Source organism: Panthera tigris, chromosome A3 (genome assembly GCF_018350195.1).
Source record: "Panthera tigris isolate Pti1 chromosome A3, P.tigris_Pti1_mat1.1, whole genome shotgun sequence".
Classification (NCBI taxonomy): Eukaryota; Metazoa; Chordata; class Mammalia; order Carnivora; family Felidae; genus Panthera; species Panthera tigris.
In genome coordinates, this window is record NC_056662.1 from 85,941,955 (window position 1) to 85,963,095 (window position 21,141).

General features: G+C 40.8%; 1 protein-coding gene across 20 annotated transcripts in view; it reads right to left on the reverse strand.

Moving 5' to 3' along the window:
- AAK1 (AP2 associated kinase 1) overlaps positions 1-21,141 on the reverse strand; it is a 168,656-nt gene that overhangs the window by 12,649 nt on the left and 134,866 nt on the right. For 12 of the 20 annotated variants that reach the window (XM_042981620.1, XM_042981618.1, XM_042981619.1 and 9 more), the window contains 5 exons: positions 17,748-17,843; positions 5,280-5,381; positions 4,160-4,261; positions 2,660-2,770; positions 810-920 (listed from right to left, as the gene is read on the reverse strand). The exons of 1 other annotated variant lie outside the window; for it this stretch is intronic. In XM_042981620.1, the coding sequence (XP_042837554.1) occupies positions 810-920; positions 2,660-2,770; positions 4,160-4,261; positions 5,280-5,381; positions 17,748-17,843 (522 nt within the window). The remainder of the gene's footprint in view (positions 1-809; positions 921-2,659; positions 2,771-4,159; positions 4,262-5,279; positions 5,382-17,747; positions 17,844-21,141) is intronic. 7 more of the 20 variants (XM_042981622.1, XM_042981623.1, XM_042981625.1 and 4 more) reach the window with 7 other exon arrangements.

The window sequence follows — 21,141 nt, forward strand, 5'->3', positions numbered from 1 at the left end:
CATCTGCAAACTCTTACGTGTTGATTTTTAAACATATGAGTCGGATATGCACCACCTCCCACCAGAACTTCAGGCACTGTGTGCACACCATACCACAGGCAGAACACCTTGCAGAGAGGATCCTGTTTTCAAATGCCTATACATTTTGCCTGAGAACTGCTGGCTGTACACTAACTTCCTCATGATATCGACTCATCTCCCTGATAAAGTAAAAATCAACAGCTGTTGCTTTGGGGAAAAATCTGTTATTAAGACCACTGCGATAGAAACATGCTTTAAGAAATATAGAGATGGTCCCATGGTAATTCAGTGTCTCATGGCACATTCAAATGGTTATAATCCATCAAAGAGGAAAAAAGATGCTCCACAAATGTCCAAAAGATACAAATGATATCAAAGCACCATGCTTAATCTCTTTGGGAAGAATATTTATCATAGGTTATTCAAATCGTGCTAAAAAATGTTCAGTGCTTTTTTTTTTTTAATATATGTATATATGACTTCAGGTTTCTACTGACTAAAGGTCACTTTATTTTTGGCTCGATACTTTGTAAAACCGGGTTTTAGTCAAAGAGTTAAATACTTTTCTTCTCTCTGAATAAACACCACAGTGACGTTTTAAGATAACTACATCTCCATCTGTATCTGTGTCTCTATCTTATACTGGTCCAGCCCCAAGGCCTGTCATTACCCCAGTTCCCTTCACTAAGTGTTGATGCTTTCTTCCCTCTTGCAGATTAGGCACATTACTATTTTGTAAACAGCTGTGATGCCAAGTTCTTCTCTTTTCCCCATCCTCTCTTTCTTACCTTGTGGGTTTTTGGTTATCAATACAGGAATAGGGTCAAACTCATCTTCTGCCACCTTGTCCGAGCCCTCAGGGACATCAAAACCTGAGATGAGATTACTATCTTCTGCAGCTTAATACAGAATGCAAGTACACAAGCAGAAACAACAGAGGCAGAGATTAGCAAATGAGAGAACATGTCAGAGGCATAAAGTTCCACCTATACAATCACTGTTGTTTTTGAAGATGAAAATGCTTATTTTCATGAGTGGAAACAAAGGTAGCAAAACTGAAAAATAGGGAAACAGAAAAAAAATGGTTTCAGGCTGGCCATGTTAAGACTTTCATAAATGATTAGGGAGAAGGGTTATAGAATGAGCTCTACTACCATTTTAAGACCTTTAATTGTAGTTATTGTGAAATCTCTCTTCAACGTCAGTAATTCACAAAGGCACAGGAGTTAGTCATTTATCTTCCTTATTGAGCAAAAGGGGCCTGACTAACAAACAATATTCAAGAAACTCAAAGTTAGGGGCAGGGGGGAGGTAATTAGTAGTAACTGCTGTATACAAGGCAAACAAAATCTTTCTGAAAAGACTTGCTGTCCTATGATTGGGAAGAAAGACTTTCCAACAACTCTGATGCCTCAGGGAATGTTGGGGCCCAAGATCACATGCACTGAGATTTCAAGCAGAAGTCTGTTAGATATCCTTCTCCATTCTGATAAAGACTATCCTACCAGCACAAGCGCTAGCTGAGCACCTATTCTGCAAATGATGCTTCTCTGTAATTACACATTACTGCTGACACACTCCTGCCAGACATAATTGGTTAAAAACACATCCTCTATAAAAACATAATCATTTTAATGTTGTCAAGGGTAAAAACAAAACCTCAGCTCTTACCACTGCAAACCATAAACTAATTTTGTTTTGTTTTGTTTTGTTTTTTAAGTAGGCTGTATGCCCAGCGTGAAGCCCAATAAGGGGCTTGAACCACAGCTCTGCGATCAACACCTGAGCTGTTATCAAGAGTTGGACACTTAACTGACTAAGCCACCTGAGAGCCCCAAACTAACTGTTTTTTAGTCATCTCAGGGAGGCTTACTTCTTGAATTTCCTTCAGAAGAAACTTACATTGTTCCTCTTCTATATATGTGCTCCTTCCAGAAAACCAATTTCACTACCCAAGTACAGAAAGAAGGTTAGTGAATGCCTGCATAGAGTAAGCCAGGCTCTGTGCCTCTCACTTCTATGAACAACTCACTGAAGAGAGCCCAATTCAAGCTACTTCTGTCCAGGAGCATTTCACACCAGTATTAACCCAAGAGTAAGAAGTGAAAATGGTAGATCAGAAAGAGAAATCTAGTAACCAATCATGACTCAAAATTCGAAACTTTTATAAGTTCAATCTTTGAAGACTGACTTTGAGGACTTGGCCTGCTTCTTTAAACATAGCAATCCCTACTCAAAAACTTTAAATCGGATTTGATGAAACAACTTTAAGGTCTCAGGCTAACAAGTATCGTATTAATTAATAATAAAAGGGAGTCAGTGGATAGTCAACGCAACCATCTACATGCGCGGACCGCAAAGGTACGTAGCTCTGCCTTTAATGGAGACCATGGACTATGTGCATTCCAGGAGACTGCCAGAAAGCAATGCCTACACCAACCTGTTGTCTGAGCCTTATTAGGTACTCTTCCTGAGAGGGATTCTAACACAGAGGCTAAGAGTACAAACTCAAGTTTTCCATATAGAGGAGGGGGCTAAAAAACTTCACTCCCAAAGACTTTTGGTAAGAAAAATTCTCAGAAATCATTCAGATCTCCTTTAAGGATACACGTGCCCCAGAGGACAGGAAAGCATTTACCTTTATGGGCTGGAGCGGATATCGCTATGGGGGCAAACTCTTCCAGCAGGTCAGTAGTAGGGTTAGAAAGCAAGGAGCAATCAATCAGGGAATCTTCCCCGGTGAGAGAATCTGAGTCCAGATTAACAGCATCCCAGGTCAGTGATGGCATTAAATGGCACACACAATACCATGAGATTAGATCTTAGCCTTTAAGTTACTGCATTTACATGTTATACATATAAGCCAAGGCGAGAAAAGAAAACCAAAAGTAACATATTAAGCCCGCCAAATTTTCATCTATAGTAAGATATATTTCTAGATTCTCTTAACATTAACATATAAATATGGAATAATTCTTTGCTCAGAGTTTGCTGGGTAAGCAAGTATGTGATTTGGATGCCAATAAAACTTTAGCAACTTAGTTCTCAGCAAATGCTATTTGGGAAAAAGGACTTTGCAACTAAAGAGTTTCATTTAAACTTTCCCTAAACATTTATGGGAAAAGGTACTATAGGATGAAGTATCTAAGTTGACTAGGGATTGTCCCTGACTTATTATTAGCAGAATATGACATGGTTAAACAATACTTTCTAGAACTCAACTAGATCCCCATTTGAAACAAAACAATCTTGCTTCTTACTAGTATTCTTTAAATTTGAATTGCTCCTCTGGACACATGACTTTCACTTTTAGTTAAGGAACAGAAGGAAGGCAAACTTCAGAGTTCAAGTATTTTCACATACAAATTGTTCGCTGGGAAAGTTTTCTAAGAGAAAACAGTCAAGTACGCACAAGAGAAAGGAACCACATTATCTTTTATGTTCATTTTTTTTCCACTTAAATGTAAGTTTATTTTCACAGTTCCTAGACTTCCAATGGTTTCTGTTCCAAGTTAGAAAATCAGACTCCTTTACCAAGGTTGACTATGGACTCGATAAAAATGCAGGTTATCAACTCTGTGTTTATGGGCAGTTGAGGAATTCTATTAAGAGCGAATTTTGAAATTCGGGTGAAAGCAATGCTGAATCCAGGGGAAGATTTCAACTCTGCCTACAATTTAACAGCAAACCACCTATCTAGGATTAAAGCACTGTGCTGAGGACAGAATGTCAACACACAGAGCAGTAGCTCCATGAAGTCACTGACACGGTTGTATAGAAAGACTGAACAGACACCTTAGCGGAGGCCATCCTTGTAGCTCAACGGAATTCTTTGGGGAAGGAGGTGGAGGGAACCTGCCACCAGTGAAAAGAATCTTGAATAAATAAACACTGTAACCAGAGAAAGCCCAAGGACCACTCTATAAAGAACATGGCTCCAAAAAGCACTCTGCTCTTTAGCAAGGAAACACGTCACTAAACAGTGAGAAGCTGGGGCTGTAACCATACAGAGCATCCATTCTAGGAGGAACTAACCAGGCTGCAAACTAAGCCCAGAATCATCTGCTACAGGTGGAAAGGCTGGCTCCGAGGGCCACAACAATGACCAGTCCCTGCAGCTGCAGGACACCTGACTGACCTGTGCGGTTCGAGGTCACAGATTCCGTCTGGGATGGAAGGCGCTGGGGTACTGGGGGCTCCAGTCCCGGTATGAGACTCTCAACAGCAACATCGGCTTTTTCTTTTGTGACAGAGCATTAAGAAAGGAGAACAGATGGTAAGGGAAAAGGAGTCAAAACGTTCTTCAGACAATTCTGTGAAGGCTTCCTTCTACAGGTGTCTAAAATGCCAGTCTCGGGCAAGATGGACAGCACAGTAAGTTACTTTATTTCTGCTGCTTTGAGTGTCTGGGCTTCACTGATTGAGCAGGCATGTGCAAGGTTAACCACTATAACTAATCTTGGTGAGTTTCAGTTTTTATAGATAAGTGTAGAACACGAGTCACCCAGCAGATTTCTTCCATGTCAGAAGACATAGGCTGAAAGGCACCATAGTATCTTCTGGTAATTTTGCTTTTCTTAAGGGATAAACTTGGGGGCAGACATCCTCTGTGCCTGGCGAAGGTAACTAGTCCATTTGAAATCCCACCCCATGATGTGGCCGGGAGGTATTCTGCACTGTGTCACATCCTGCAGCTGAAGGCCCATCTCTACAGGGTCATGGCTTTCCTGGGTTCAAGGACTATGTGCCCTGGAGTACAGGGGCCCTGCACATCTTGTAGTTCATGCCTGCCTTGCTGTAGAAGCACAGGGAAATACCAAACTGAGCAGACTAAGCCCCTGTCCCGGACTCTACTCATGGGGCTTCACCACTGGGCAAGTGTTTTCTGTTTCTGATACGGGGCACATACAGAGGCCTTCTAAAGAATCTGCTAAAGGTAAGGTCCCAGCTTGAAAGCAACTTCTTTCATGAAGCTTTTGTAATTAAATGTGAATTTTTCCATTCCTCCTCATTCATAAGAAATTCCTTTTGGAAATCTCAGGCTATCAAGCAAAGCAAAAATAACAGTGTGGTGCCCCTGGAAAGGCAGGGGAAAACACTTCATTTGGGGTGATAACAAATGAGATTAAAGGAGGCTTTGTGGCATTTCCACTCCCCAGCAGGGCCATTCAATAGGGATCTGTTAACCAGGTAGTTATCATTCTCGAAACAGACACATAGATCATGCAGGGCTGAAGAAACAGAGATGATGACTTTACCAATTACAGCATCGGAAGTGCTACCAAAAGGGTCTGTCATAGGCAAGAGGTCAGGGAGCAGGAGAGAAGTGTCAGGAGATTTGAGTCCCTCAATTAGTTTTTCTAGGTTGGGCAGAGAGGTAAAGAGAAAGCAAAAATGCAGTGAGATATTAAAGCAAGCTGAACATTTATCATTTTCTATGCAAACACATTTTGGGGTCAAAATTTTGTATAGATTCATCATGAAAATAAATACTGTTACTATCTTTTACTGTTAATCACAAATAAGCTTTCAAAGTTCAAAGTTTAAAAATGATTATTTCCCCAACTGAGGTTCATTTTGTAAGTCATTCAAGATACTTCCCTAGGTTTGTTTGTTTTAAAATTTGAGATATAGGGGCGCCTGGGTGGCTCAGTCAGTTAACCGTCTGACTTCGGCTCAGGTCATGATCTCATGGTTCGTGGTTTTGGGTCCTGCAGCAGGCTCTGCGCTGGCAGCTCAGAGCCTGGAAACTGTTTCAGATTCTGTGCCTCCCTCTCTCTGCCCCTCCCCGTTTGTGCTCTGTCTCTCTTTCTCTCTTTCAAAAATAAACAGTTTCAAAAAATTTAAAAAAATAAAATAAAATTTGAAGTATAAAAATTTACCCAAAGGATACAAAGATACATATTCGAAGGGGCACATGTACCCTGACGTTTATAGCAGCACTATCAACAACAGCTAAATTATGGAAGGAGTCCAAATGTCCATTGACTGATGAATGGATAAAGTTGATGTGATTTGTGTGTGTACACATATATACACATACACATGTATATATGCATGTGTATGTATATATGTATATGCATATGTATATATGCGTATATATGTGTGTGTGTGTGTGTGTGTGTATATATATATATATATATATATATATATATATATAAACAAACAATGGAATATTACTCAGCCATAAAAAGAATGAAATCTTGTCATCTGTAACAACGAGGATGGCATTAGAGTGTACTATGCGAAGTGAAATAAGTCAGAGAAAGATAAATACCATATGATTTCATTCATATGTGGAATTTAAGAAGCAAAACAGATGAACATAGTGGGGAAGAGAGAGAGAGAAAGAGAGAGAGAGAGAGAGAGAGAGAGAGAGGGAGAGGCAAACCATAAAACAGACTCTTAACCATAGGAACAAACTCAGGGTTGCTGGAGGGGAGGTTGGAGGGGGGATGGGTTAAAAGGGTGATGGGTATTAAGGAGGGCACTTGTTGTGATGAGCACTGGGTGTTGTACATAAGCGATGAGTCCCTAAATTCTACACCTAAAATTAATATTACACTGTATGCTAACTAACTGGAATTTAAAACTTGAAAAAGAAAAAAATTTTTTGAGGTATAATTTACACTGAATAAAAGTCAACAATTTCAAGTGCACAATTTGCTGAGTTTTGACAAACGTACACACTCATGTAAGCACCACTGAAATGACGTAAAACATTTCCATCACCCCCCAAAATACCCTTGTGCCTTATTCTGGTCAGTGCCTTCCTTTTACCCACAGGCCCTGGCAACAACTGATCTGCTTTCTGTCCCTACAGCTTTGCCTTTTCTAGAATTTCCTATAAATGGAACCATGCAGTATGTCGTCTCTTCGGTCTGATGTCCTTGATTTAGCATAATGCTTCTGAGACTTCTCCCCGGTGTGGCATGTATTGGTAATTTGTTCTGTCTTATGTGGTAGGAGTGTTCCACTGTATGAACGTACCACATTTTATTCAATCATTCACCAGTTGATAAGACAGTTGGTTGTTTCTAATAGTTTTTAGCTATTAAAAATAAAGCTGCCATAAACATATCCATGTACTTAAGTATACGTTCATACCCCTTCCTTAGTTGTGAACATTTTTTTTGGACTTGCATTTAGAAATGGTTTATAACTCAGCAAGTGAATCAAAATATGCCTAAATTAACTTCAACCATCACTTATTGTCTGCCAACGGAGACTGTGTGACAGGCTGGCACTCTTATCATTCTATGGTCAAATCTCATGAAATTCACATACACCTGAAGATGGATTACTTTTGATGTCATTTGGCTAAGAAACAAAAGGACGTAAGAAGCCATCAGATTTGTCACACCTAATAACTTAATGTGTGATAAGTGCACACATTAAGATTCCTTCATGATTCTTTCAGCCTTGATCCATCAATAAATCTCTATTTACCTTCAACTTATTAATGGTAGAGCATTAACTTGAAACAAAATAATGAGTCGTAGAATCTTACAGAAAGAAGGGAATTAAGGTCTCAAACCTCCTTTTACTTGCAAGGAGGTCAAGGCCACATAAATTCTATAACTTGCCCAGTTAAAGCCTGTTGACATTTTTTTTTTCTATCACAGAAATACCATGCCATTAAGATAAAACTAAAATTAAAATATTTGAGAAAAAGAAGTGACTTAAAGTTCAAGTATGTGTATATAACGTTTTAATGAATCTGCATTCTTCCAGGCTATCAGGAATCAAGTAAAGACGAAATTGATATTCGTTGAGTGACTGAAACTGAAATTTAGGTGATCTGTAATTTAAGGCGATCTATAACTACACAGATGAAACAAAATAATGGATTTTAGTGTCTTGGCAAGGTAATTTGCTTTCGTCCACTTAATATACTGCCGAAAAGGTATTTTTATATGTGAGACCAATTTACCATCTTTGGAGTATATGGCATGTAGGTTATCTTTGAATTAAATGACAATATGCTACATTGCTCATTTACACCTGATTTATATTGAAGAAAGGAAGGAAGGAAAAAAAACAACTTTTCAACAGCAGGGAAAAAAACCCCAGGGTACTAACCAAGTATACCAGTGTAATCACATCAGCATTAATCTTGCATCGTGCATAACATTCTATTAGCAGACAAGATGTTAAAAATATCTGACAATTTTTAGCATACTGGCAAAAAGAAGATGTTTCCCCAAAAAGTCCAAATTTTGATTATTCTGAACACTGGCTTTTGTTTTAGTCCCAAAAGAGCCTCTTTCACATACAGAAACGGAATTATTTGCTTCTTTCACTTTCAGCACTCATATATTTGCAATCTTATGAAGCAATGGATAAAAAGCAATGACCCCAAATTACTTGCTTATCTTTCATACAGCAGTTTATCCAGGTGCAAAACCTTAGGCTAGCCACATTCAGAGTGTGAATTCTAGCCACTCCAGTGACTGGTTGTGACTGTGAGGCTGTTCCTTTAACTTCTGTCATTACCTCAACTGTAAAATGGGAGATACCTCCCACCATCCTTCTGTATTGGTCACTCAAGTATCATCTCTTCTAAGCCTTTCCCTGTCCTCCCTGCCACATCAGGAAACTTCTGGAGTCCTCTGCACTCTCTTCTCTTGCAGCCCTTACAATGTGACTGAAGGCAGAGAAGGTATGTTATTAATCTCTGTATCCCCAGTTCTCAGTTTCCTCTCATACCCTATGTCACATGTCTGTGGCCTCACTGGGGAGATGGGGAGAATGGGCGATCAAGTGGAAAGTCAGGTACCTCAGCAAGAATCGACTATTTTCATTAGCCGTTAGCAAAAAGCTGATGTGAGGGGATAAAAAAGTGTGTGTGTGCATACATGTGTGCATGTGTTGTGTGGTGAGATAGAATAGGGTGGGGATGGGCTAAGCTGCCAAATGTAGAGAGGCTTATCTTCTGACCAAACAGTAACATGCTATTCACATGGATGATCTGTGATGACACTCGAATACTGGAATGTGGGAAGGAGGAGCAGGGACAGAGCAATAGCAGACAGAGGACTAGGAGTGGGAGCACAGAGCCACGGCCTAAGTAAGGTGGACAGCATGTACAAAACCAGCCTGTCCCACCCTCAGCACTACTGAAATGACAGAAGACTCTCAGTTACTCCGTGCGGGTGCCCAGGTGCCACCGGAACTACCGTCATCACTTCCATTTGCAGTTCAAGGTCAAACATTTTCATTCATTATTCACAAAACACCCTGGGTGTGGGAATACTGATAGAGTCGAGAAGAATGGACATAGACACCGTGAGAATGTGTGACTTGCCCAAAGTCATAGATGGGACATGGTAGAGCCCGCACTTGATTTCACGGTTTCCCTCACGTGCTGCCTACAGGGTTTGCCTGTCTCCATTGACACAGGAGAACAGGTCTTCACATAGACATGGTCCCATGCCCAACGGCCAAGTTATCAAAGACATGTTGGCCCTGGAAGGAGCCTCGTTTCTTATTCAATTAGCCTTCTCATTTACAGATGAAGAAACTAGCTCCAGAAAGGTGAAGCCACCTGCCTGAGAGCTAACAGCGGGTCAGCCACAGAGCTAGCTAGGACTGTGGCCCAGACCTTCTACACACTAGAGATTCAGTCCTCTGGCTTAACTAAAGCTTTGGTTGCTTTAAAATGTAAAGCCATTAGAAGAAGTCACACCTCAAGCTTTTACGGCTCATTTTTGGTCACTGTAAATGAAGAACTTGAGAACAGGGTATCATGGGAGGCACGAGAAAGGCTACAAGAGGCTGAGAGTTTATAGCCACAGCCTGCAGGCCTCACACGTGAATCAAGGGCCAGCCTTGATATCACTCGTGTTAGGACTTCTGTTTTATGAAGACACTCTGAGACTATGTGGCATGAAGGGGATGGGTGGGGAGGAGCAGTGCAGAGAAGAGAGTGGTAAATTTAGGAACGTGTGCAGGAAGCATTAAGATCCCAAACCTCAAACAAGTTCTCCACAGGCATTTTGCAACCTGTTGATATCTAATGGCGCCACAGATGCCTGGGATAACACTAGTGAGAATGGGTGAGATTCCAGGTTTTACTCAAATGCCTTGGTATGAGACCAGAAAAAGCAGAATTCCTTGAATGAAGTGAAATGTGAGAGGAGGCAGCATGGTCCGCCAGACAGAAAGAAAAGGCACAAAGAGACAGAGACCTGGGCTCTGCACTAAGTTGATGTGACACTTTGGGCAAACCATCATTGTTCTCTGGATCTAAGTTTTTCTTATTGATAATATGATAAAATGAAGATACACTTAAAGGTCCTATCCACCTCTAAAAGCCAATCGTCCAAGGGAAAAACAGGGAGCAGGAACTAACCAGCTACTTAGAAGACGGACTGCTTAGAGAAGAAACTGGAGATCTGAAATGGCAGCGGCTGTGGGGAAGGACCCTTGGAGGGCACCGTGACAGAAGGGGCAGGAAGGAAGATGACTGCCCCAAGACAGCTGTTCAACACACAAACTCAGCCCAGACACCCATGGCCAGGGGAACAGGGTGAGAAGGTGGGGGAATATTTAAGCTAGATCCTCATTTGAAAAAAGAATGGATGTCTTAAAAAAAAAAAAAAAAAAGCAAAGGGAAAAAAACCCAGAAACCAAGAAACAGAATCTTTAAATTTTTTTTAATGTTTATTTATTTTTGGCAGAGAGAGACAGAGAGAGAGACAGAGCGTGAGTGGGGAGGGGCAGAGAGAGGGGGACACAGAATCCAAAGCAGGCTCCAGGCTCTGAGCTGTCAGCACAGAGCCCAACACGGGGCTCGAACTCACAGACAGCGAGATCATGACCTGAGCCAAAGTCAGATGCTCAACCAATTAGCCACACAGGTGCCTCGCAGACTCTTAACTACAGAGAACAAACTGACAGTTACCAGAGGGGAGGTGGGTGAACTAGGTGATGGGGATTAAGGAGTCCACTTGTGATAAGCACCGGGTGACAGAACTGTGGAATCATGATATTGTACGTGTGAAACTAAGGTAACACTGTATGTTAACTATACTGGAATTTAAAATAAAATTACATTGAGAAAAAAGGAAAAAAAACATGTTTCTTGTTTGATCCCTTATTACTTTTTACTTTTGTAAAGCATGTTATTGTGGAAACTTGGGAAATACGGAGAAAACAAAGGGTAAAAGTAAAAACGACCCATAATCTCACTTCGAGAGATACCCGCTATTAACAGTTTTTAGAGAATACCCCTCCAATCTTTCCCTCTAAATTCTGATTGTTTGATAAATATTTCAGCATACCCATATTTTCTCAGAATAATATTTTAGGAAAGAAAAGAGAAAGTAAACTATTAGGATCTGAGTGTAGTCCATTTTATTACACGTTCATCAAGCCCGAGGTGGTGGGGTCTTCACTCTTTACCAAGCTAATGGCAGAGGTTATGGCATCCCATTGTTTCATAATTGGCTCTTCTTGGATTCATCATAATGATGAACTTTAAAATATATATATATATATATTGTTGGTAATTTCTATCTCTTCTTTTATGAAGAATATCTACTCATATTTTTCTGTTGGTGGTATTTCTTATCACGTCCCCATTACTATACTCAGTTCTTTCTCAAGTTTCTAGGGTTCCCAAATAAGAATGAGTCAGGTTAAGAGCATGGAGTTGGGCTGAAATCACGGTGAAAGGACCGAGAAGGTGGACCCGTGAAGCAAAGTGGGCACAGAGTGAGTTAGCCCGGCCAGTGGAAGCTGAGAATGCTTTTAAAGGAGAGGGTTGCTAGTACTTTGAAAAATTAAGAGCAGACTTAGAAAGAGGATCTTTTGAGCACCTTCCTCTCTCCTCTCAAGCATAATAAGTCAAGTGGCACTGGGGACTAGGGAAGAGAGGAAAAGGTAGGAATCAATCCACTCCAAAGTCTTCTCTTAGGTTTCTCTCAAGACTTACTTACTGAAAGTATCAACCACAAAGCAAGAAGGTAATAAATCCTTCATAAAAGCATCTAAGGTTAGATAATCAAAACTGCTTCCTGATGGGAGACTGGAATATAGTACAAGTTGTGAGCTTTCTCTCTTTCCGAACATCAAAAGAGAGGATAGGTATCTATTTAGAGGCTAAAAAGGTTAAGGGTTTGCTCAAGAGCCATTCCAGGCCTAATGAGGAATTTGACCACGAACAGTAAAGCAGGTTGACCTAATGAACAGGAAAAGCCTGATGCCAGCCCCCATCAGAAAAGATGATTTGGCTGCTACAGCTTTGTGGCTTTGGAAATTTACATCTTGTCTGAAGTCTTGTGATGAGAGATGCTGTTTTTAAAATGCAGTCACTCTAAATAGTTCCTGTCATTGAGAAACTAGACACTAAACCGTCTGTAACATCTGCAAGATGGAAGCAAAAGTCAGCCACCATGCCCCATTCCAGGTTCATTTTAGGGAACTGAATCTGCGGAAAGAGAAACTTTCCAGAGCAAAGACACATAGGTGATCAACCTTGGACTTTTCAATATCATGAAATAGCAGTTGGAAGTGAGGGATATGCCAGGCAGATAGCTCTGAGAGGAATGCTTACCTTCACAACAAACCACTAAGAAAACACAGCTTTTCCTGTGGACTTTTTGAGAGACGATGAACTACCATAAACCAGGAGGTACATTTTTAAAAAGCTGTTGATTCTAGGAAGTGGCACTTATGGGGCAACCAATGCCTGCTTGCTGAGTCTTGTGGAACACTGATGTTGAGAAGTCAGCATTAAGGAGCTGCTATGAAAATCTTTTCCTCAAACTCTAGTGCTCTGCCCGTGGGGATGTAAAAAGATGTGGTCGCTATGGAAAATAATACGGTGGTTCCTCAAAAAATAAAAACTAGAATTACCATAGGACCTGGCGATTCCATATCCAGATATACACCCAAAAGAATCTCGGGTCTTGAAGAGACATTTGCATACCCATGCTCATGGGAGCATTTTCACAATAACCCAAGTGGCTGTGGAAGCAACCCAAGTGGCCAACAAAAGAGGAATGGATAAACAGAATGTGGTACACATATACAATGGAATGTTATTCAGCCTTCAAAAGGAAGGAAATTCTGACATATTCTTCAACATGGATGAACCTTGAGGACATTATGTTAAGTGAAATAAGCCAGTCACAAAAAGACAAATACTGTATGATTCTACCTATATGAGGTATCTAGAGTAGTCAAATTCAAAGAGGAAGAAAGCAGAATGTGGTGGCCAGGGGCTGCAGGAAAGGAGGAAGGAGAGTTACAGGTGGAGAGTTTCAGTTTTGTGAGATTAAAACAGTTCCGTGGATGGATGGCAATGGTTGCAAAACAATGTGAAGACTAAATGCCATTGAACTGTCCACTTTAAAATGGTAAATTTTGTGTTATGTGTATTTTACCAGTTTAAAAAAAACAAAAGATTAAATCCTTCAGCCAATTTTCAGAGAAAATTCCCCATTCTCTTCTACTGTATTTTAAATTTGGTACCACCTATAGCTTATCTAACACAAAGAGAAGGAAAAATAAACACACAGCATATGAGCATCAATGAAATACTTTGAGACTCACCAGAGCTAGGCTTCATTTGGCAGCTCTGTGAGCACACAAATGCTCATGGCTGTGATTTTTTTTAATGCCAGATTTTCTAAGAAAATGTGTTTTATGATGCTTTGGAAAATAGAAATGGTCCTAAAAAAAATAAAACCCAAACAAATCCAATTACCCAATGCCCCTTTACCCACAGTTTAATAATCATTATATCAAGGAAGTCTATTTCAATGGCTCTCAGTTGTGCAAAGGTCAAAGGTTATAAAGCAAGTTTAATTTCTGTAAGAGAAAAACATTATTGTCTAAGACTTTTCATAACTAAGACTGCCCCATGGGGAATAAGGGCTCAGAACCAAAGTCTACAACATTTCCTATCTTTATACTAATTTAAAGTTTACAGAGCAATTCCAAATACATGCTTCCATCTGGCCCTCACAAGCCACTCCATGAGGTAGGTTTTAAAATAGTTTTAATTTTGAGGAGAAGAACACAGAGTTTAAATGATTTGATCAAAATCACCAAGCCACTATGTGGGTAGAGCCCAGGTCTGAAAAGTTCAAGCCCACTTTCGTATTTCCCTAAACCTTAATTTTAGCTTTGCAGTCGAAGGCTTTATTGACCCCCAGACAGGGAGGTTTCACTGGCTGGGGCCTGGGGCCATTAAAAGGAATGTGTGCAGCAGCACAGTCCCAACAGCACCAGTGTCTCACCTTCTCACCTGGAACATGAGATTATTGCTTGACAAACCTACCAGTCAGTCTTCTTTGTAGAATCAGAGGAAATTACATGGGAGGGCATTTTATTTTAATTTTTTTTTAACGTTTATTTATTTTTGAGACAGAGAGAGACAGAGCATGAATGGGGGAGGGTCAGAGAGAGGGAGACACAGAATCTGAAACAGGCTCCAGGCTCTGAGCGGTCAGCACAGAGCCCAACGTGGGGCTCGAACTCACAGACCGTGAGATCATGACCTGAGCCGAAGTTGGACGCTTAACCGACCAAGCCACCCAGGTGCCCCAGGAGGGCATTTTAAAAGCATCAAATAAAATGTTAAGTCATTAAAAGGCATAGAGTGGTCAGGAGACAAAGATTTCACGACTCTTTTATCATCAGGAAGGTAGAGTGTGGAGGGAAGCATGTATGCAAAACAAACAGCCCTAAAAGTGTGACTGGTACCCACGGTGGTCTGGAAGCAGTGACAAACTGGGTGTTTTAGGGGGGCAGGAAGAGGGGAGAAAAACTTGCAGTTTGTTGAGGTCCCAGAGCCCTACACTCTCAGGCCTCGCCTCAGATGTTTCAAGATGCTAAGGAAGGAGGTAGGGTAATCCCATCCATATCCTATCGATATCCTTGGATTAAAAGGCTACAGAATTGAATGGTGTTACAGGCAGAACATTACAGTACATACATTAATCAGACACAGCTGCAAGACACCATGCTCAGCCCAGATTCTGGAGGGCTCGACAAAGGGCTGGAGGTGAAGAATCTTCTAAACCTAGCTACTGCTTTCACTCCAGGGTTTGTGGGCTGTACCTTCATTTATTCACCCTCCGAGAGTGGGTGAGAGGCCTGGGTGGGAGTTGGCAGAGGCCCAGGTAGAAAACTATGAAGCCAGTAGTCTGGTGTTTGGGAGTTGGGGACACAAATGGACAGCAATGGGGCTGCCATAAGCCTTTCAGCCTCAGGTTTTACTTTGTTCATTCATCCAATCTGCAAATATTCATAGAGTACCAATCTACCCGCCAGTGTTCTTAGCACTGGCAAAGCAGTGCTGGATCAGACAGCAAGGTCGCTCCCTCAGGACACTGACATCCTGGTGGGGAAAGACAGATAATGGACCAATGGAAACAATGTCATGACAAATGCTATGAAGAAAAAAGCCAGGAAGTGTGACTGCGAGTGCTGTGGGATCACGACAGGCCTGAGAAGATAGCATTTAAGCTGAGACCCAAATGTCAGATGATAAGAAGGAACAGATATAGAGAAAAAGCTTTCCAGGCAGAGTATCAGCACGTGCAAAGGCCCTGAAGTGGGAACAAGCTGAGACTGTTGGAAGAAAGACTAAAGAAAAGAATATTATGAGCTCAGGTTAGAGGGGTGGCCAGAGAGCTAATCAGATTAGTTAGGGCCTTTTAGGTCTTGGTAAAAAGTCTGGATTTTACTCTCAGTGATATGGAAATTCATGGGAGCACAAAGGAGTGACATATCTAATTTATGTTTTCAGATGAGTTTGGTCTGACAGATCATAAAACAAATAAGATACCCCTGTAATTCTCAATTAGAATATTCCATTAATAGATCTCTTATTAAAATCCAAGAGGAGTCGTGGCTTAATTGGCACGAAAGTGTATACCAGTATCACTTTAGCAGGAATCTACCAGAAAAAGAGAAATATGGAGGATCAGGAGACAGGAAAGATAACAATGTAGAAGGCAGGATGGCGGCCGGCTATCTATGGTGCCTCCCAGGCTTATCTTTACAACTCATCTCTACAACTGGGAGTTGATATCCTGAGCCACCTCACGTCTGTGCCTGGCTCGTCACCCCGATCCAGAGGGTACCTGTGACAGTTGTGGGGGACAGCTACCTGCCTGTGGGCCCTCATCTTCTGGCCTGTGCCAAGAGGTGTCCCTTCCAGCGTCTGCAGCCCATGGGCCATCTGGGAAAGAGCAAGGCAAGAGCCTGAGAGGTATCAAAGGGAAAATGCCTCGATAACCCCTTTTCTTTGTCTGATCCCATGACTGCCACGACAGGGAGGAAAAAGAGGCCAGTGGGCTCCAGCCTGAGTTCGCAGCCCATACCTTTCTAGCTTGAAAATGGCTTGTCTAGGTACTGCCCAGCATGCCTGAATGATACAACAGAGAAAAGGACCTCTACTTGATTCCTTCTTCCCTTTCCTTTAACTATCCTATACTGAATCATTTCTCAGCGACCTTAGGTATTTTTGACCTACATCCAGCTCGAGCAAGCTATGAAGTTACACAATACTACTTGATCAAGGCAAGTTTTTGCTTCCCCTAAGGAGGGTCAACAGATTGCCTAAAGAAATAAAAACTGTCATGGTACCCTTGCTGCAGTCTGTCTTAGTACATAGATGATACAAATGTCACAATCATTTCCAATCTTGAATCAATCAAATACCTTTAACATTCTGGGAGAGAAGAAGAACCAAGCAGATCCTATTAGTTTAAAACCAAGAGAATAGGCAAAGGTAAGAATAAGAAGCAAAACTACCAGAAACAAAATGACTGCTAGATGCTTCTAAAGAGTTGGATCTATTCAAAAAGACTGGTAGAGAAAAGAAAGGGTGGCTTCTGTGTCTCACATCATGCTCCCCACCCCCACCCCTAAAAGGATGGGGAAGAGCGTAGGGAGAGAAATCACTGGCAGTCATGAAATGCTAGTATCCAATTGGCAAGTATCCAATTATTGTTTCAAAAGCTATCTCAATCAGAACACACTAACAATTTCTTCCTTTTTTATTTTTTTTATTATTTTTTATTTTTGAGACAGAGAGACACAGAGCATGAATGGGGGAGGGTCAGAGAGAGAGGGAGACACAGAATCGGAAGCAGGCTCCAGGCTCTGAGCTGTCAGCACAGAGCCCGACGCGGGGCTCGAACTCACGGACCGTGAGATCATGACCTGAGCCGAAGTCGGACGCTCAACCGACCAAGCCACCCAGGCGCCCCAATTTCTTCCTTTTTTAGACTGCTCACTTAAAAATCAGATATGGTAGACCTAAAGCGATATTCGAACTCATGCAGTCCAAATTACTTCACTGATGAAGAGTCAAGTCCAGAGGGTTTTCAGATAGGTGAAGTGCCAGGAAGGGAACCTGGGTCTCCTGACTCATATTCCCTTTAACTTTTATTATGTATTTTTATTTAGAAAGTAAAAGCCCATTATAGGAAAATCAGTACTGGCCAGGAAATTATCATATAACCACTATTGGCATTTTGTTCCTTCTTTCACATACTTACAGGTCCCCCTCAACATGTTATAATCATATTAGACTAATGTTCTTTCCAATACACAGGCCCTCCCATTACCAAAAAATATACAATAGAACCTATTAATAGGCCTTGGAATTCACATCCTTTTCATGGAGTGTTTAAACAACTCTCAAGAAACCCTGGAACACAAGAATCCACCTGCTTAGGCTCAGAGCAGCTCTGTTTACCTACCTGGTGCATCAGGTACTTGAAGAGGGATAAAAGGATCAGATACACTTAGAAGTGGGAGGCTAGAGTCCACAGTCTGCCCACCCTTCCTTTTTTCAGCTGGAGTGGGTTGGAGGGGAAGAAAGGGTCAAGGTGAGAAAAAAAAAAAGAGAAAAGCAGAAAACATCAAGTAAATCTAGATGAATTTAGCATCTATTAACCCAACAGCTCAAATTGCAGAGTAAATCTAAACTTAGAGGCAGAATAAAGATGGATGAGCGGATATAATCCAGGGGAAAGGCAAAATATGTATGAGATATATAATCCAGTCCTTGCAACATACTCAAAGATGTAATTAATGATAAAACTAGTACTATATTCATACCCCTGAAATTCTACGTCTTCTTTGTGTGGAAGCCTATGGTGGTCTCTTCCAGAATTCCTGTAGCAATTATTATCCATATCACACATTTTGGCATATAAACAAACACTGCCTGTTTTGTAATCTAGCACATATGTATACATACTTCCAACGTGCCCTTTACCCTCTTGAGGTCATGGTATCACCAAATGTCTAGGCATGCTAGGCAGAAAGACAGAAAGAAACAGAAATAGACTTCCTGCCTGTTGCAAGCCCTAACCTCTGGACTACATCTAACATTTATTGACATTTATTCTGTATCTGGCAAACTCACAGATTTATAGAAATCTATACACCGTATGGGATATGAGGGCTTAAAGGGATCTTAGGATTTTCTAGCACAATTTTCTTCCTTTACAGAAAAGAAAATGAAGCCCAGAAGTTAAAAGACTAGCCAGAGGTCTATCAGCAAACCCAGGGTCAGAACACAGGTTTGCTGGTTTCTACTTTACTATTCTTTACTCTGCATTTTAATATTCAGGTTGCTCAGTAATTAAAATCTCTATAGAGTGGATTTTTTAAAACTTTTTATTTTCAAATAATTATGAAATCATAGGAAATTGCTGTACATAGAGTCCCGGGAACCTTCTTCAACCAGTTTCCTTCCATGGTGAGATCTTTTACAACTGTAGGACAAAATCGCTGACATTGTTAAAATATTGTTAACTAATTTTATTCAGTTTTCACATACACTCGTCTGGGTGTGTATAGTTCTTTGCAATTAGACCGTATGTATAGATTAGCATAGGCACCACCACAACGATATAGAATTGTTCCATCAAACAAAAGGACCTCCTTGTTGTTCTCCTTTATAGTCACACACTCCTTATTCCAGTCCCTACCTCTTGGAATTCACTAATCTGTTCTCAATCTCTATAATTTTGTCATTTTGAGAAGGTTATTAAAGTGGGTTTTTAAGTTGCTTTAAAGGTAGATGGAGGAAGACAGGGATAAAATCACTGCTCTTAAAATCTCTAAAAAATTTTTTAAACGAGACACAATGAAATATATTAAAAGAAAAAAAAACAAATTATATAACTGGATACATTCATCTTCAAAAAAAGTATATATGTGTAGAAATAAAATTATGGACACAAATATTGTAAAATGTCAGCAATGTTCTCCTCTTGGAGTGGGATTGTGAGTTCTTTTATCTTGCTTCTTTGGGCTTTTAGTCATTTTTCCAAAATTACACTAACGAATGTATATAACTTAACAGAAAAATATGTTAAATAAAGAGGCACAATGTCAAGTTCCAGATGTCTGTTGCAACATATGGACACAGTTCATCAACATTTTTGCAGCTTTTACCATAAAAAATGTTTAAAATAACCCTTCTGCCATCCTCCCTGACTTATGAAATTTCCTGTTTATTTCCTTCCTTGTTGATCAGATGGTTTAAAATCAGTGAACAGTCTGAGCTTGGTTAGAAAACTTGTAGAAAATGGTGCTATCCTATATTTCATACAAATGAGGACATATTAATTTCTGGGGTTTAGATATAATTTTCTTTCTTTAAAAATTTTCTTTTAACGTTTATTTATTTTTGAGAGAGAGACAGAGAATGAGGAGGGGAGGGGCAGAGAGAGAGGGAGACACAGAATCCGAAGCAGGCTCCAGGCTCTGAGCTGTCAGCACAGAGCCCGACGTGGGGCTCGAACTCACAAACCATGAGATCATGACCTGAGTTGAAGTTGTATGCTTAACTGACTGAGCCACCCAGGAGCCCCTATAATTTTCCTTCTTGTGCAAAGAATGAAAAGTGTCACAAACACAAAAAGTTTATACCACAGACAAGAAAGAAGGAAAAATACCACATGTTCATTTAAAAAGACTGGATAAGATGAAAAAAATATGAAGATGTTTTATAATGTTTGTAAAAAGCTTAGTGTCACTGATTTACAAAGGTTCTTGAGATATGGTTATGACTACAGCTGCTGGACTGGGCTGTTCGGGTTCAAATCTCTATCCTGTCATTCTCCAGTTGTGACCTTGGGCAGGTCACTTTAATTTCCCATGGGCTGTTTTAAGGGTCACCTGAGATAATGCATAAAAAAGCACTTAACCAGTGGGCTTATTAGCACGTAGCAAGTGCTCAGTACATTTTCGCTGCTGTTACTGTCATAACTCTACTCAAATGTGTTTAAGGTGTTTAAGTCCCTCAAGAAAAATATGGCCATTTATAGACTACAAAGTAAGCATAAAGGGGAAGAAGACGCTAAAACAAAAATAAAAACTGTTTTAAAAACAGTTCATACAGGGGCACCTGAGTGGCTCAGTCGGTTGAGCGACCACTTCGGCTCAGGCCATGATCTTGAGGTTTGTGAGTTCGAGCCCCACGTCAGGCTCTGTGCTGACAGCTCAGAGCCTGGAGCCTGCTTCAGATTCTGTGTCTCCCTCTCTCTCTCTGCCCCTCCCCCACTCATGCTCTGTCTCAGAAATAAATAAACATTAAAAAAAATTTAAAAAACCAGTTCATACAGACAAATGAACAACAAAACAAACAACAAAACGTGATAAGTAGGAATCAAAGGCACTGAAACTGGGAGCAGATGGGAAATGTGTAGGGGCCTCTGCCATTAACAGTGGTAAATCCAAGCTCCTATCCTTTGGCAAAAAGTAGCTTTTCATTCATTCAACAATCTGTACGGAACCAAACACTATACTAAATGCTAGGATTCAACAGCAAAGAAGACTTTCCTAAAGCTTACTTATTCCATGACCCCCTTTCTGGGGAAACTATATTCTACCCAGTACCATAGCTGGACATTCTTGTGATACTTTATCCCAAGGACAACAGTCAATGCTTCATACATTTGGTACATTTAGGCAACTATGTGGCATATCAAACTTTAAGCACTTTAAACCAGATCGAATTATCAGTGCATTTAAAAATCACACAGGCAAGGGGCGCCTGGGTGGCTCAGTCAGTTAAGTGTCCGACTTCAGCTAAGGTCATGGTCTCATGGTCCGTGGGTTCGAGCCCCACATCGGGCT